Source organism: Clytia hemisphaerica, unplaced genomic scaffold (genome assembly GCF_902728285.1).
Source record: "Clytia hemisphaerica strain Z4C2 unplaced genomic scaffold, Clytia hemisphaerica genome assembly, whole genome shotgun sequence".
In the NCBI taxonomy this organism is placed as follows: Eukaryota; Metazoa; Cnidaria; class Hydrozoa; order Leptothecata; family Clytiidae; genus Clytia; species Clytia hemisphaerica.
Genome location: NW_027104551.1, coordinates 626,895 through 642,129, shown reverse-complemented (window position 1 = coordinate 642,129; position 15,235 = coordinate 626,895). Strand labels below are relative to the sequence as shown.

Below are 15,235 nucleotides of genomic sequence, written 5' to 3'. Positions count from 1 at the left end.
TTTATATTAAATTTATACAGTAGCTGTACTTTTGTAAACTTTATCAAATTCCAATAACATTATAACACCATCAATCCCACCTAGAGGCAAACAAGAAAAATATAAAAAGCAGCAATAAAAAGTATCAGAAAATTCAACACAAACAAAAACTTGAGCAAACAGCTTTAAACCTTCAAAGGATGTAGAAAAAGAATCCCCTTGATGAAAATCATGTGTTTGATTTGCCGAGTTAAAAAAATAAATGACAGAAATTGAAGCTTGCAACAGATTTACACTGGAAATACTTTGGTACTACACTGACTTATCACATCTGACTATCGCTTGAGCCGCCATCTTGAAACTACATTATGATCTGTAAAAACAACGCACGCTAAAAGTACCCAAAAAATTAACCCGATCGGAAGAAAGTTTAGAAATAAAAGTGAGATCGGGACATCGGATTTTTTTTTGTCGTCTTATGGAACTGAATTTTACCTATTTGAATGCTCAGCTTAGGCTGACCAATAATAGAAAACTCTTTTTTAAAAGCGTTGATGACATATTTCTATAAAATGACATTTTTCAGAACATACTTATTGTTTGTGTTGATGTGCAATGAATAGAATTGCGATTTGTCATCACAGGTCAGAATATGATTTAGCGAGTACCTCACCAAAAACTGCGTTGAAAAAAAGCCGTAACGTCTAGTATAGGCTAAATATGATTTTGAGCTGTGATTTTCACGGTAAGTCTCTCTAGGGTCGGAAAATTTACGATTTTCAAAAATCTTGTAAAATTTGGTCTCTCTCTAAAACGCTACCCAGTGTTTATTATTACGTCAATGCTCTCTAAGGGTCGATTTTCGAAGGTCCTGTCCGCACATACCCCTTATCTGCCAACCTTAGTACCACCCTCGGGTCTACTTTACTCTCGGGTTCTCAAAACTCCATTCCGGCCAAGTCTAAGTATGACCAGTATGACTCACGAGTCACGAGTCAGAAAGCTTAAGTCATGAGTCGCGGAAATCTTGAGTTGAGAGTCGGATTCTTGAATGAGTCGGGAAATGCCGGCACCGAAACTTTGTTTTTGGGGTGGGGGATTTCTACTAACCTCATCGCACAATATCAAAAACACATTATGCATGTATAATACGGTCAGTGTAAAACGCAGGTCACAGGTCACAGGTCGCAGGTCACAGGTCACAGGTCAGTGATGACAGGTTGACTCTAATCAATGTCATTGCAGAGGAAAATGTTTGGAAAACACAAAGAATTATCAAAAACATAATTCTCAAGCAATTTCATCCATGTAAAACCATTTCCAACATCAAAATTTAACCATGTGCTTTTATCGATCTTTCGCAGTTTGCGCCGTGTATAACGCAGACCAGAAAATATTTGAAACCATATTATACGTATAATAGGTATATTACATATTGTAATGTTTGTAATGTTATATGATGGTTACATATAATAAAACACATCGCTCTAAAACTACCTTCTCAGAGAACTCACGAGCTTCTGATTGGTGTAATTTTATATCCAGCCATATTGTTATCATCATATTCGGTATGCTAAATATTTTTGGTGTTTTTATCTTGCAAGACATGATATTTTGTGATTCTGGCAATATTTTTGTCAAAAATTGTCATTAAGTCATTAAAATAACAATTGAATGATTAATTAGTTTCATCCTTCTAAAACCACTCTCTTAGGGACCTCACAAGCTTCTGATTGGTGCCGTTTTATATCCATTCACACTATCAACATCACATTCTGTATTATAAATATTTTTCGTGTTTTTGTCTTTTCTTGCATCAGATTTTATGATTCTGTTAATATTTTTGTCAAAAATTGTCATTAAGACGTTAAAATAATAACTGAATAATTAATTAGTTCCATCCTTCTAAAATCCCTCTCTTAGGGACCTTGCAAGCTTCTGTTTGGTGCCATTTTTTATCCATTCACACCATCCACATTACATTTTGTATAATAAATATTTTTCGTGCTTTTGTCTTGTTAGGCATCATATTTTATGATTTTGTCATTATTTTTGTAAGCAAGTGTCACTAGGTTGTTATTCTATCCCTATTCTATTCAATTGTCATTTTATAATATCTAAATAACATGTATTACTTTTTTGTAATTTAATGCGTTATGTATTGATGTTATGTTATGATCTTATTATCTTTTTTTCCGGTCTGCACTTTGTTGACCTGTGACCTGTGACCTGTGACCTGTGACCTGCGTTTTACACTAACCGCGTATAATACATAACCCATAATGCATATAATGTATAGTACATAACGCAATACAACAGGTAAAACGTCCATAATGCAAAAACGCATAAGGCATAAATGAACACGCATAAGAACAGAAGGCTTCGAGGTCTAAAATTCTTAAGAAATTGCACCAAATAAATACTCACAAATGCTGAAAATAAGAAACATTTATCGAACATTTTTAGGCCTAAAACGGAATATTATGCATTTTTCGTCCATAACCAATACAAATAACCAATCACAGCTTGTCGGCACATCAATGGATGACTACTATCCCTCTCCGATGGGATATTGGCCCGCTCCTTTAGTAGAGCAAAGCGTGGGCGGCCGCCAATACGCCATCGGAATATCAGATAAAGTCTCGTCCAGGCCTTTTTGTTTGTTTTGCAAAAATAAAATGGCGGTTGAAATGGAAAGGAGAGTTTTTAGGTCACGAGTATCAAACTGTCAAGCTATTGAAGAATCCTAAATAAACCTGTTTGAGTAAGATAGTATTTTAACTTTTGTTTGCTTCTCATATTTTGTGTTCAGGGGAGTGTTTTTAAGGGAACTTTCAGCTCAAATTTGTAAAAAACTTCAAATTATAAAATTAGTCTCTGTCCAAAAACTTTTTGACTGCAAAACGTTTTTAAAAACACGCTGCTTAGATGTCGTGTCTTCCAAAAAGTCTATTGTCTCGATATTTTTTCGTTCATGTCACGATTTTTCTGTCTGTCGGCAATGCAATAACCAAGTAATCCATTTCGAACATTTTAGACTTCTTTTTTGTACCGCTTCCATTGTCACGATATTTTTCTGTCAAGTCACGATATTTCTGCAAAATATGGGTCATCGGTAAATAATTCGTCAGAAAAATGACGAAAAAAAATTATCAAATATTTCCAGATGACTTTGAGCAGTTTTTACTTTTTCGAGTCACTCAAAAAAATCTCGTATACCTTTTTTGAGAGAAGAAAACACCAAAAATCACTAATTTTGGCCCCTTTTATCGTAAACAAAATCCAAATACTGGTACACTGTTTTTAATAAAAATTACATAAATCGAGATGAGCCTCATTTAACATGAATTCGCCTTGGAATTCATCTCAAAAATTAAGATTTTTTCCTGCGATATACTTCTTCTCAAACGCTCACAAACATAGAACCAAAATGAGAGGCACGAAATCAAAATTTTCTCAACAGAACTCATGCATATTCCCGCCAGAATTTGAGGCTGAGCGTTATTCTTAAAAAATTCTTGATTTTTAGTCAATGAAGTAAAGCCGAAGGCTAGAAGTGAATCTGCGTGGTAGGATTTGAAGCAAGTTAAATCCTACCAAAGTTGCGCGGCCCGCGTGGTTTTCATACAAACACCAGATTGAAAATAACATTTATCGCTAGATTTCGAAAAAATGACTGCTCGGAAACAATGATATCACTAAAATCAATCCTTCATTCATTGTCAGCGAAAATTGTTAAAGGAACACTTTCTCTTGCCCGGGAAAGATTAAAGATTCACTTCTAGCCTTCGGCTTAAATTCAATGTTTTTAGTCTTTTGAGCCTCTGATCCATTTGATAAAAAGAACGACAAAAATTGTTATCAGAGAAAAAGATTTTCTAAGGTGGGGTGGACCCATTGAGTTTAAAGCCCGAAGGGCTAGAGTTCGATCTCTAACCTTTCTCAGGCAAGAAAAAGTGAAGCCTTAAAAAATGCGCCGCATTTTTGACGACAGATTGAATCTAGCAATTCCTTTGTTTACGATTGATATTTTTTTCGAAATTTAGCGGTAAATTTTAGTTTCAATCTGTCATTTGTGTAAAAACCAGGCGAGCCGCTCAAGGCCACGCAACTTTGGTAGGATTTGTTGGCTTCAAATCCTACCAAGGAAATTGACTTCTAGCCCTTCGGGCTTATACTTCATTGAGTGGACCGCTTGAAACGAAGTTTAGCCCTTTTCTAAGGGGTCTTTATTTTCTCGAATGACTTTTAGAAGGGATATTTTAAATTCGTTTTCACTATGCTAATGTTTATTCGAGGGTACATTTAGATAAGGGGAGGGGTTATAACTTTAGACAATCCAAGTCGGTTTCTTTTGTTTATAGTTGTGGCTTTTCATTTATTAAAAAGGTCCCTCTGTCTCGTTTCATAACAATGGTAACAATGTCTTCAATAAAATCTAATCAAGTTTTGCCCTGTCTAAGCCAATCAGAGTCACCTGTTTAAAAATTATTTTTGAGAAAATTTAGCCAATCGGAACATTTCTTTGATAACTGACCAACCAGAGCTCTTTTTGATCTGTTTCTATTCAAATGAAAATCTTTCTCTTTTGTTATAGAAAGTAGACTTTTGTTATCAATACTTTTCACAAAAGAATAATTTTTAAATACGTCTTTTCTGTTTTTAACATAAAATCAAGTGAGAAATTGTGTAAACAGTAGTTTTGTGTGAGTTGTAAAACCTTTTACTCTTGTCTACCTCTGCAATAATAAAAGAACTTCAACTCTATTTTCGAAAACCCTTTTTTTGCCGCTTTATACTTAATTGCACTGCGTTTTGGTACATTACACTACGTTTTGCTACATTGCACTGCGTTTTGCTATCTTACACTACGTTTCGAAAGATCAAAGTTGGAAAACTCGGTTTTGCCAAATATGGTTTCATTATTATTTTACAATATCTTTTGTATGTCAATCTTCGTGATTTGAAAAGGAAATATGAAACTCATAGACACTCTCCTCCATAGAGTCAAAGAGATGATTAAGTCTATTTATAACTTTCCGAAAGTAACAATAAGTCTACTATTTGCATGAGGTATGAAGCGGAATCGATGTCAAAAATACCCGGTTTAGATACTCGACTGAGTTTAGAACCCGAACGAGTCAGTTTAGAACCCAAACGGATCAGTTTAAAACCTAAGTGAATCAGTTTAGAACCCAAACGGGTCAGTTCAGAACCCAAACGGATCAGTTCAGAACCCAAACGGATCAGATTAGAACCTAAACGGAACTCACATCCCCGGTTTAAAGTGCCGCTTTAAAGTGCCGGTTTAAAGTGCCGGATTATCGGATTATCGGATTATGATTTCTGAAAATCTGGTCTGTAGATTTAGTGTTTAGCCTCTGGAAAAATATCACCGGCAGATTGCAGGCCGAAAATGTAAACAAAGATGGCTGACTGGCAGAACACACAAAAGCTGAGAGGGACACAGTCACCAGAAGAATTTAAATTCATGTGGGAAACAAGCTGCTTTATATTATCATATTACTAAATTATTAAATTAATTATTTAATTATTCAAGATGGAAGTTTTTGAGTATTGGAATATTGATTAGTTACGTGATTAGTTTGATTATTTTCATAATTTGTAATTCAGTCGGGTCTACTTGGTTGTTTTACCGAGATCAGCGAATCTCGTTATTTATTACTATATAACGTCATAAAAACATCTTTCTTTTTACATCCAAATCACGTTCAAATTCTTTAACATCCTGCGACAATGAAAAATTACCTGCAACAATTTTTTTCCCTCCTCAAAAGTGAAAGAACACAGGACAATACAATAGACCTTTAAAAGTTCTTTAATGTCGCGACCATGACAGTTCTAGTTCTATTGAATTATCACATAATACATTAAGTACATTTTCGTGATTTTAAACATAAAGGATAAAATAAAATAAAAAGTTAAAAACATTAGCGCAAGATGTTCTAAGACGCTGGTAAATGGAAAGCACAAACAGTCCATCACAAAGTGCCATATAAACAAAACTCAACATTCTCACAAAAGTTGTCTTTTTGATTTCCCAAACATTCATCCAAAGCGTTCACTTCCACAATAATTTATGTAATTGTAATTTCGGTCAGTCCACAGTCGGCTTCAACATATACACGTGTTTTTATTTACGTGACCGAAGTGCCTACTAAAACAATCGAGGGTAAGTGGTGAAGCAACACAGCAGATTATTCGTAAAGTAAAGAAATATCTTTTGGCATTGATAATCAAATATAATATATTATATTATATTTCCTTAATTCGAAAATCAAAAATTCATTTTTCATTCGCGAAAAAAAAAAGAAAAAAAATTAATATTACATACTAAGACGCCCCCGTCTTTTACTCTCGTTTAATTTCCGATCTCGGAACGTGCAAAACGCCCGTCCGCCCAATATCCACCCAATCAGCTTAAATTCACTTTAATTGTCCTTTGACTTTCAAAAAATAGTATTTAAAAATTATGAATTTATAATAATTACAAAAAACAAAAAGTTTGATACTTCATTAGTGAAATATTCAATAAATTCCTAGTTTCAATTTTCAGTGGGCGTTTTTCTAGGGCTTCGTTTATCGCGCAATTTTTGCGTCACACAAACTTTCTCGGCTGCTCGTAATAATTATGCATTGCCAAATTTGGTTCTCCATTGTCAAGTCAGGATTGATGGTGACGTCACCTAAGCATAAAAAAGAAAGGATTTCGTTAGTTTTATGCATATATTAATTTGCGAGATATTCTATTCGCCGCGCGAGCGCACTTTTTGTAGACTAGTCGGAATACTTTCTTTTACTCGCAGGATTGATGGTAACTTTTCATCTACGTTATTTTTAAAATGAAGCACAACCGAAAAAAAACAAAACTTCAGAAAGTTGCGTATTTCCAGTGAGTAAACGATTCTGACAATTAACAAAATTGATGATGATGATTTTTTCTCGGTCAGGCAAACGTCTCGTATTGGGGGTTCTAGTCTTGACCCCTCAGCCTACGCGAGATTGAAGCGTTTGGGTAAACGAGACAAAACTCCAAAAAAGCTGGTGTTCTGAAGCGCTTCCGTGCGATCGAAATATCGCTGTTTTTGACGCACTGACAAAAGTAGGTGTAGACTCAAATATTAAAGTGTAAGAGTGAGCTGGGACTAGACGATTACATGCCAAGCTAAGTAGAAAATTGTAGGAATTATAGGAAAAATATTTTAATTTGGAAATTAAAAACTATTAAAATAAATATTTTCATATCAAAGTTTGTAGGCAAAATAGCAACTGTAGCCTATTTTTGATTGGCTACGGCCAATTTGTTCCCTACAAACTGTCATATCTGCCCAGTTTGCAGGGTATGGCAGAAATCATCGAGATCTCGGGGGCAGAAGTGTGTCCATTTTCAAGAAGGGCAGGGGTAAAATTTTGATAATTTTCTAGTCTCAGGGGCAAAACTACTGGAAAATAGCCTATTTTGTCACTTTTTCTGGCTTTTTAACAGCTTTTTTGAGTGAGTACACAGAGTTCAAGGGCAGGATTTTAATGTTGTAATTTTTCCTTGGGGGCAGCCATGTGACATGCTCTGAAAACGGGATGTCTGCCACATTATCAAAAAGGTCTATTTATCTGTTGGTTGAAAAAAATTCACTGTTGATTTCAGCTTTAATTGCCAATTAATCACTTTTCACTACTTAAAAGAAGCCGGTATAGCATTCGCTACAGTTTTTGGCAGTAAAGCGAGCGCGATTACCGAGCAAAATACTGACCGGTTAAAATCGTAGACGTAACCGGCACGAAATAAAAATTTAGCCTTAATTTTGGGCGTTGTTAGTCTGGTTTCCATACTCTGTTATTGAAATATTTTAATCCTGCGAAAAAGTCCAAACAAAAAACTCTAAAATACAGAGTATGTTTTTTTTGACTCGATTCAAATCACTTAACAAATCACAAATAGAAAAAAACGACTTAAATTCCCGGAAAACTCGCAAAGTTTTGGCTTCAATTTGTGAAATGAAATTTTGCAAAAATTTCTTCCTGCGAGAATTCCTTCCCCTTAAGGTATTCAGAGTACAATTTGGCTAACAAGAAACACCACTTTTTTGCCTTTACGTAAAGGGATAATCAGATGATGTGAGATACCTGCAGACCCTAGAAACTGGGTTTTAGGCAAAACCTCCAAATTTTTGGTGCACTTTTTTCCTAAATCAAGTTATGTCAATTTGAAGTTTTGAACTTTTACTTGAAAGCAATAGAAAAATTACGAAAAGTCCCATTTTGCAAGATTTCAAATTGGCATAACTCGAGTTGGAAAAATTTGGAGGTTTTGCCTAAAACCCTAGAAACTATCTGCAGGTAAAATATCTCACATCATCTGATTATCCCTTTAAGTTTAAGCGTTGTTACACAAATAACCAGCACATATTTAACACAATTTTTGCACAGAAATAATGCCTTATGCCAGGTATTTAAAGTATTTCAATGTTATGCCATTAACCAGGCTATGGCAAAGTATAAATTATCATAACTTGTGATATACAGTAATTAGAAAATTGCTGTTACAAAAGTAGCTAGTTTCAATCTTTTATTAAGTTAAATCTCAACCAAAGTGTCTATTACAGCTAAAACTTCATTAAAAAGATACAGGCTATTATAGGGGACATAAAATGTCATAAAAACCTCAAAAACTTGCCTTTTTATGACATGTTTGACTGACTGCTATAGTTATTCTAATTCATCATGCAATATTCTTTAGAAAACATTTAAATAATAACAAAGTAACAAGAGGATTAAAACTGATAAAACTGGAAATGTCAGAGGTAAAATTTTCTTCATCGGTTGAACAATATCCTCATTTTGATCTGATCTATCATATTTTTATAAAATGACATGATAAGAAACAATATTACTATTTTATTTGTAAATCTGACACCAATGGTCCAAAAAAATGTTCCTTATGTTCATTTTCATTAAGTAGCTGTAATTCAATTTCAGGAAACGATTGTGAATATCACACAATTTGGTCACAGAGTCCTTGACGATATTAACCAAACTATTGATACTGGCATCTTCGACAATGAATGGGTTATGTTCAAATTGGAAACATTAAAAAGACTATTAAGTGTTGCTGTTAGCATATATGATATATGTGAGGAGCCAATTAATAGAATTACATCTATCATAGATCTACTGCAAACTTTTCCTGACCAAGAGGAAAATGAACCATCAGGAATCTCAGACATGCATCAATCACATTCAAGCACACCAGGGCGACCAAAAATTTATATTGATCGTGATAAACTTGAATACTTGTTAAACTTGAACTTCACAGCAACTGATATCGCAAAGTTTTTTGGTGCCAGCAGGTCAGTTGACTTTATTCATGATAAATATGACTGAAATTTGATAAGAATAAAGTACATTAAAATGGATCGAAATTTTCGAATTGATTAAATTCTGCAAGTCGGGGAGGGGTCATTTTTTTAATTTTTGGGATTTTTGCACAAAGCACCTCCATGTTGTAACTTTTTTTGCCAACATGGACTAAAACCTTCTTTTGCTTAAGGGTTATCAGTAAAATCACCCTTTACTCACTTTGTTATGACTTTCCGTTTTATGGATTTTTGCTTGAAGTGAAGACCCCCTGCTTACCCCTACAATTACGAATTAGGGGCAAAAGAGTAACAGCTAAAAACACTTGAAAAGTGCTTAAAAAACGCCTGAAAAGATGGAATGGCTCTCTCAGCTCTAAAAACATGAATATACTGTAAAATCTTTTTCCTCAAAGATTTTGCATAGAAATTAAAATTCAACAACCATGAAAAATTTACTATGATATTATTACTAGTAATCGCACGTTTTGGAACACAATTGATGATTAATCACGAGTAACAAGGAGAAAATTGTAATTTGACCGTGTCCAAAGGATGAGGATTAAATTGCGATCATTTTCTCCTAGCCTGGGAATGCAAGCTCATAGTTTTAGAAAAAACAAAAAATAACTCACCTCACAAAGTTCTAAAATTATAGAGCTTGGTGTGGGTAGATTAGTCTGACACAGATTGTTTGAAACAGTCTGTGTGTGAACCCCTGTTAACAGACTTTCTGAACTTTGGAAACCCAGGCAAACACACATAATCAACTTACCATAAAAACGCTTTTACAAGCTCCATAAACTTTCTAAACTACTAAAGTCTACATTAAAACATCAGCCACATGTATTTAAACTTCCAGCTAACAGCCATTTTGATTATAATGAATTCATCTTTTCATTTTCGTTTGTTTTCCTTTTTCTCTGCTGAGTCAGCTTTTTCTCATAAATTATGCGTGCACATCGAAATTATCAAAAAGCGCGCAAAAGTATTGCTAAGTAAATACGCTGAAAATCTGGCCTATCAGACTGAACCTGCATTGCAGGGAAAAATCTCCCTGCAGACCGGTTACTCCCACCAAGCGTTAAACCACATGGCTTATAAGCAGGTCCTAGGTCCCCCCTAAGAATTTAGGTGCCCCCTAGGATTTAGGTGGCCCCTATTGGAAAAATATTCTAGGTGGCCCCTAAAAGTTCAAAAATCGAAAAAAGCTAAAAATTGAAATCGTAGATATACTTTTAGAAAAACTTTCTTTTTTGTCAAGTGTAATTAAATACAACAGTTTGAAAAATAGCTACATAAAGGCAAACAAAAGAAAATAAAGTTTATCACTAAAGTTTTTTATGGAAAAAGGTTTTGCGAGAGGTTTCAAGGTTTTGTAAGTTGGGGTGCAAATCCCTTGCCAGACAGTTATTATCTATTCTAAGCAGTGTAAGAGACTAAACTTTTCAGAATTGAGCCACCGTGTTGATAGCAGAGTATTGATAGTATTGATATGAGTTTATGTAAAAAATTAGGTCCCCCCTAGCTCAGTAGGTGGCCCCTGGCCAAAGACTATTTGTAGGTACCAGTTGCCCTGAGACCTTTTAACCCCCCCTGCACGGTATTGTGAATCTATTCAAAAGTTTTGGTTAATAAAACATTGGATGGAGGATATGATTATAAAAAATTTCTGATATGCACAGGGCCACCTCCCTCACTCCGACCTAATCCCTCTGTCTTTAATGGTGTGGTAAACGCAATCAACGATTATGATATCTATATAGTTTCTATGATGATTGTATTTCTATTATTGAAGTACAGTAAATTATTTTTTTTGACCAGGGGTCATGCAGTTACTATTGAAACACTATGACAATTACTACTGTGGCGGTATAGAAACTGAATATTAGGAAAACAGATTCCACAGTGAAGTAACTTCAGACAAGGGTGGTGCTATAGCTGAAAAATGTCGATTTTGGTAGTATTTGGTGTACTAAGTGAGCACGTGTTTCAATTTGTTTAAAAGTTTTGCGCTTTTAAAAATTTCGAAAAAAAATCAAAATATTTTTTTTTAGAAGCACCGTTTGCCGACGATTATCAGAAGGAGGATATTCAATCACTAAAACATACTCAGCGATGTCGGACGATGAATTAGATGTTTGTGTGAGAAATATTCTCGATGAATTCCCCAGAACTGGTTATCGTCGAATGAAGGGGTTTTTGCAATCAGATGGGCACAGGGTGCAAGAGAAGAGAGTGCGAGCTAGTATGCACCGAGTTGGCTTAGAAGGAGTGTTGAGTAGGTGAGAAATTTTGGAAATTCAAGAAAACTCAATTTGGTAAATGCAACTGAATGTAAATGAATGTAAAATAGTTTCATGATAAGCCAGGATAAGCAGAACCTACAATTTTAATAAAAGATAACGAATCGATTGTCGATTTTAAAAGCAAAAGCTGCCTCAATAGAAACTCTGGTTCAACCTGTATTATAGTGCATTCACTATCATTTGGATAATGGTTCAACATTGTTTTCGTTAATGGTCACTATCCAAATGATAGTGAATGCACTATACAATATCCTATACTTTTTGATTGAATCATATCACCAGTCTTTTTTACCTTACAAGGTCAACAGAGCTTAAAACTGTGAGGAGGAGGAAATACAATGTGAAAGGCACGAATGCGTTGTGGCATATAGACGGTAATCACAAACTCATCAAGTAAGTCTCATATGTCTCATATTTTTTTGATATTCAATTTTTCTAAAAGGCTTGTCGCGTTTGAAGGGCTTTTGAATCTCGAGAAAATTTAGCATTTCTAGGGAAAGTTGTAACATTCTAACATTGCCAACAAAAAGTCAAAATTCCCCTCTGATCCATATCATTTTTGTTTTTACAGATGGGGGTTAGTTATTCATGGAGGAATCGATGGCTTCTCCAGAAGAATCATTTATCTTCATTGTTCCTCCAATAACAAAGCAGAGACTGTCGTAACCTTATTCAGTGATGCAGTTGTTACATATGGTTTACCATCTAGAGTTCGCGGTGATATGGGTAGTGAAAATGTTGACGTCGAACGGTAAGCCTTTATAATCAATTATCAGATCAAAGTAACGAAGCTTTATACCTAAGCATATTTTCTAGATCCCCTAGATTTTAGGGGTCTTGGATATTCCTGAACCCCATGTTCAGGGGGTATTGAAATTTTTCATTTCCTAAAGGGGGCTTGCCATCTAGAGGGGGGAGGGTTCACCACATCCAAAAGTGTTTGAACAGAAAGAGTCAATTTACCAATCAAATAGAAGGTAATTCTAGAATTTTTCGCCTGTGGCGCTGTTTTCTGTCCTTTTTCTCATTACATTATACCTTCACAATTTTACATGAAACCATTAGTTGTAATGACTTACAAGACCTTTTACACAAGGGAATTTTCCCAAGGGGGGGGTCTTGAAATTTTGGTCTGCACAGTAATAAAACTTGTTTGGTTTTCTTCGAATAACTATCAACTTCATTTATCAATATTTTATTGCATTTAACAATGGAATAGGTCTACCAAATGTGATACAATCCTTGATTTTCTAACATTTTGAAGGGGTATTTTGCATAAAGTAGCTAATTTTTGTGCGCAAAAAAGGAGGTTTTCCTGGGGGTAGGAGCTTTTACCAATCACAAAAGAAGCATGGAAGTGATAACCTCAAGGGAATCTAATTTTCGCTTTTATTTCTTTCGTTGGATAAGCCTTGACAAAAAACCTCCTTTGAAGTTCCTTGTTCTTCGGTGCCCCTTCAAAAAGATTCTCTAGGGGGGGGGGGGCGTCACCCTAGCCCTTATATTTTTATCACTTTGCTTATAATGCAATCTTTTTGTAAATTTTTTCTTTCTGTAGTATTTTTTATTAGTTCTGTTTTTCTTATTTATGAATTTCAGATACATGAACAGACGACGTGGTTTACACCGAGGAAGCTTTATTGCTGGTCGAAGTGTACACAATCAGAGGATCGAGCGACTCTGGCGTGACGTTTACTACGGGTGTACTGGTTTCTTCTATGACTTATTCGAATACTTGATGGAAAATGGGGTTTTGAATGTGGAGAACTCAGTTCATATTTGGGTTTTGCATTATGTGTTTGTTCCGAGAATTAACAATTTATTAAAAAAGTTCATGTCTGGATGGGAGAACCACTCACTCTCAAGCGAAAAACAACGCACTCCACTCCAATTATGGCTGATTGGGATGAATGCTGACATTATGGAAGAGCCTGACCAGGTAGTTTGCTTCGTTTGGCATGCACTTTTTAGAGCATGTTCAGTAGGAAAAGTCTAAATTTGTTACTATTTTGTCATAAATTGTTGCTTACTATTGTTTTGTTCACTCGATTGATTTTAAAATCTCCAAGGTATAATAAAAATTTGTCTCGAGAATTTAGTGACTTGTCATACAAAAATGTCATCCCTTCTTGTTCTTTCGTCTCAGACGGATTTCTCTCTCACGGAAGCTAAAAATGAGCCATTTTCGATCTAACTTGTTGCATAAAATCCATTTTCTATCTCAAATTAGAAATTAACTGCTAAAATGCACGTATTGCTGAACTCCTCCACATGAGCATTTATAAAATTACCAATTTTTCTTTTATTTTCAGCTTGAGTATTATGGTATTGACTGGGAAGGACCGGCTACATCCAAGAGAAGCGAGATTAATTTGATGGCACCTGAATGTCCTTTACCGGAACATTTAATAACAGAATTAGAAAGTCTCGTTGACCCGTTAAGCAAAAGTGATGACTATGGAGTTGACCTCTATATCCGAACCCTTCAGTTTGTTTATGCGAATTCAACTCAGAGAATTATTTGATAAACTTCAATATCGATTTAGCTTTTTGAAAGTTTAAGAATTACATACTAATACTAACCGGACCGGTTAACCGAAACTTAGTCAATTGTCTTGTATTGGTATATCCCACCACTGACCCAAATTTGCTTAGTTTTCTATTGAATATTCAATATCCTCAATATTTTTCTCCTGTTAAAGCTTATTATGATAAATACATTTACACTTTTAAGCTCATTCCAAGGGAGAATTGTTGTCGTAAAACAATACCATAACCCCATGATTTTGAAGATTTTTGCTACAACACTACTTTAATGGGATTAAATTTCGCATTTTCTGACATTGTTTTGGGCTAAAATGACACTGTTATTGAAGGACTAATCGATTTTTCTTTGAGATAAAGGAAACAGTAGAGTGGCAATTTGACTTACACCGGGGATGCAAAATTGAAAATTTTGCGCTAAAACCACGCCAGTGAAGCGATTTATCTTCTTTTAGGACTAAAAACTGCTATTTGAGAGGTTAGGGGAAGGGGCGCCAAAAGTGATGTTCTTTGGTGCGGCTTCCTTTTCGGCCTCCCTAAAAACCACCGCTGGGTGCACTATCCCTGTCCCTTGCTACAGGGGGCATCCCCAATAGACGATATCGCGTTTAGATAAATGCAATGCATTCTGGTTTCTCGGGGAGTCTCAAGGGAATTATAATCCTCGGTGTATTTAAGGGCGAACACACATGTTTGAAAAAGACTTTTTATATAGATTTTCCAATGGCAAATAAAATTATTTTAGCATTCTCATTTCGCAAAACAAAGTACATATTTGAAGCCTCCATTAAATTTCGCGTTTTTTGATGTATATATGATCAAGGGAATTATTAAAACATAATTACTAATTTGTGGAAAAATGCAAGAATCCTCCAAAATTTTAGTAAATTCTTGAATTGCATGAGTAATCTTTCTAATAGGGCATTGAAATTTTGACATTATCTTAAACCCATGTTTTGTAAAGTGTTTTCAATAATTCGCATAGAAAAGTCTCAATAGATGAGAAGTTTTGGCGCTCAAAGTCGCTGC

General features: G+C 34.9%; 1 protein-coding gene across 1 annotated transcript; it reads left to right on the top strand.

The window, feature by feature from the left end:
• The first annotated feature begins 8,741 nt into the window (after positions 1-8,741).
• LOC136822848 (uncharacterized) lies at positions 8,742-14,263 on the top strand. The gene is made up of 7 exons (XM_067079160.1): positions 8,742-8,801; positions 8,977-9,347; positions 11,411-11,638; positions 11,963-12,055; positions 12,234-12,413; positions 13,262-13,601; positions 13,975-14,263. The coding sequence occupies exons 1-7, from the start codon at positions 8,793-8,795 to the stop codon at positions 14,185-14,187; spliced, it is 1,434 nt and encodes a 477-aa protein (XP_066935261.1). The 5' UTR covers positions 8,742-8,792; the 3' UTR covers positions 14,188-14,263.
• Positions 14,264-15,235: the final 972 nt, after the last annotated feature.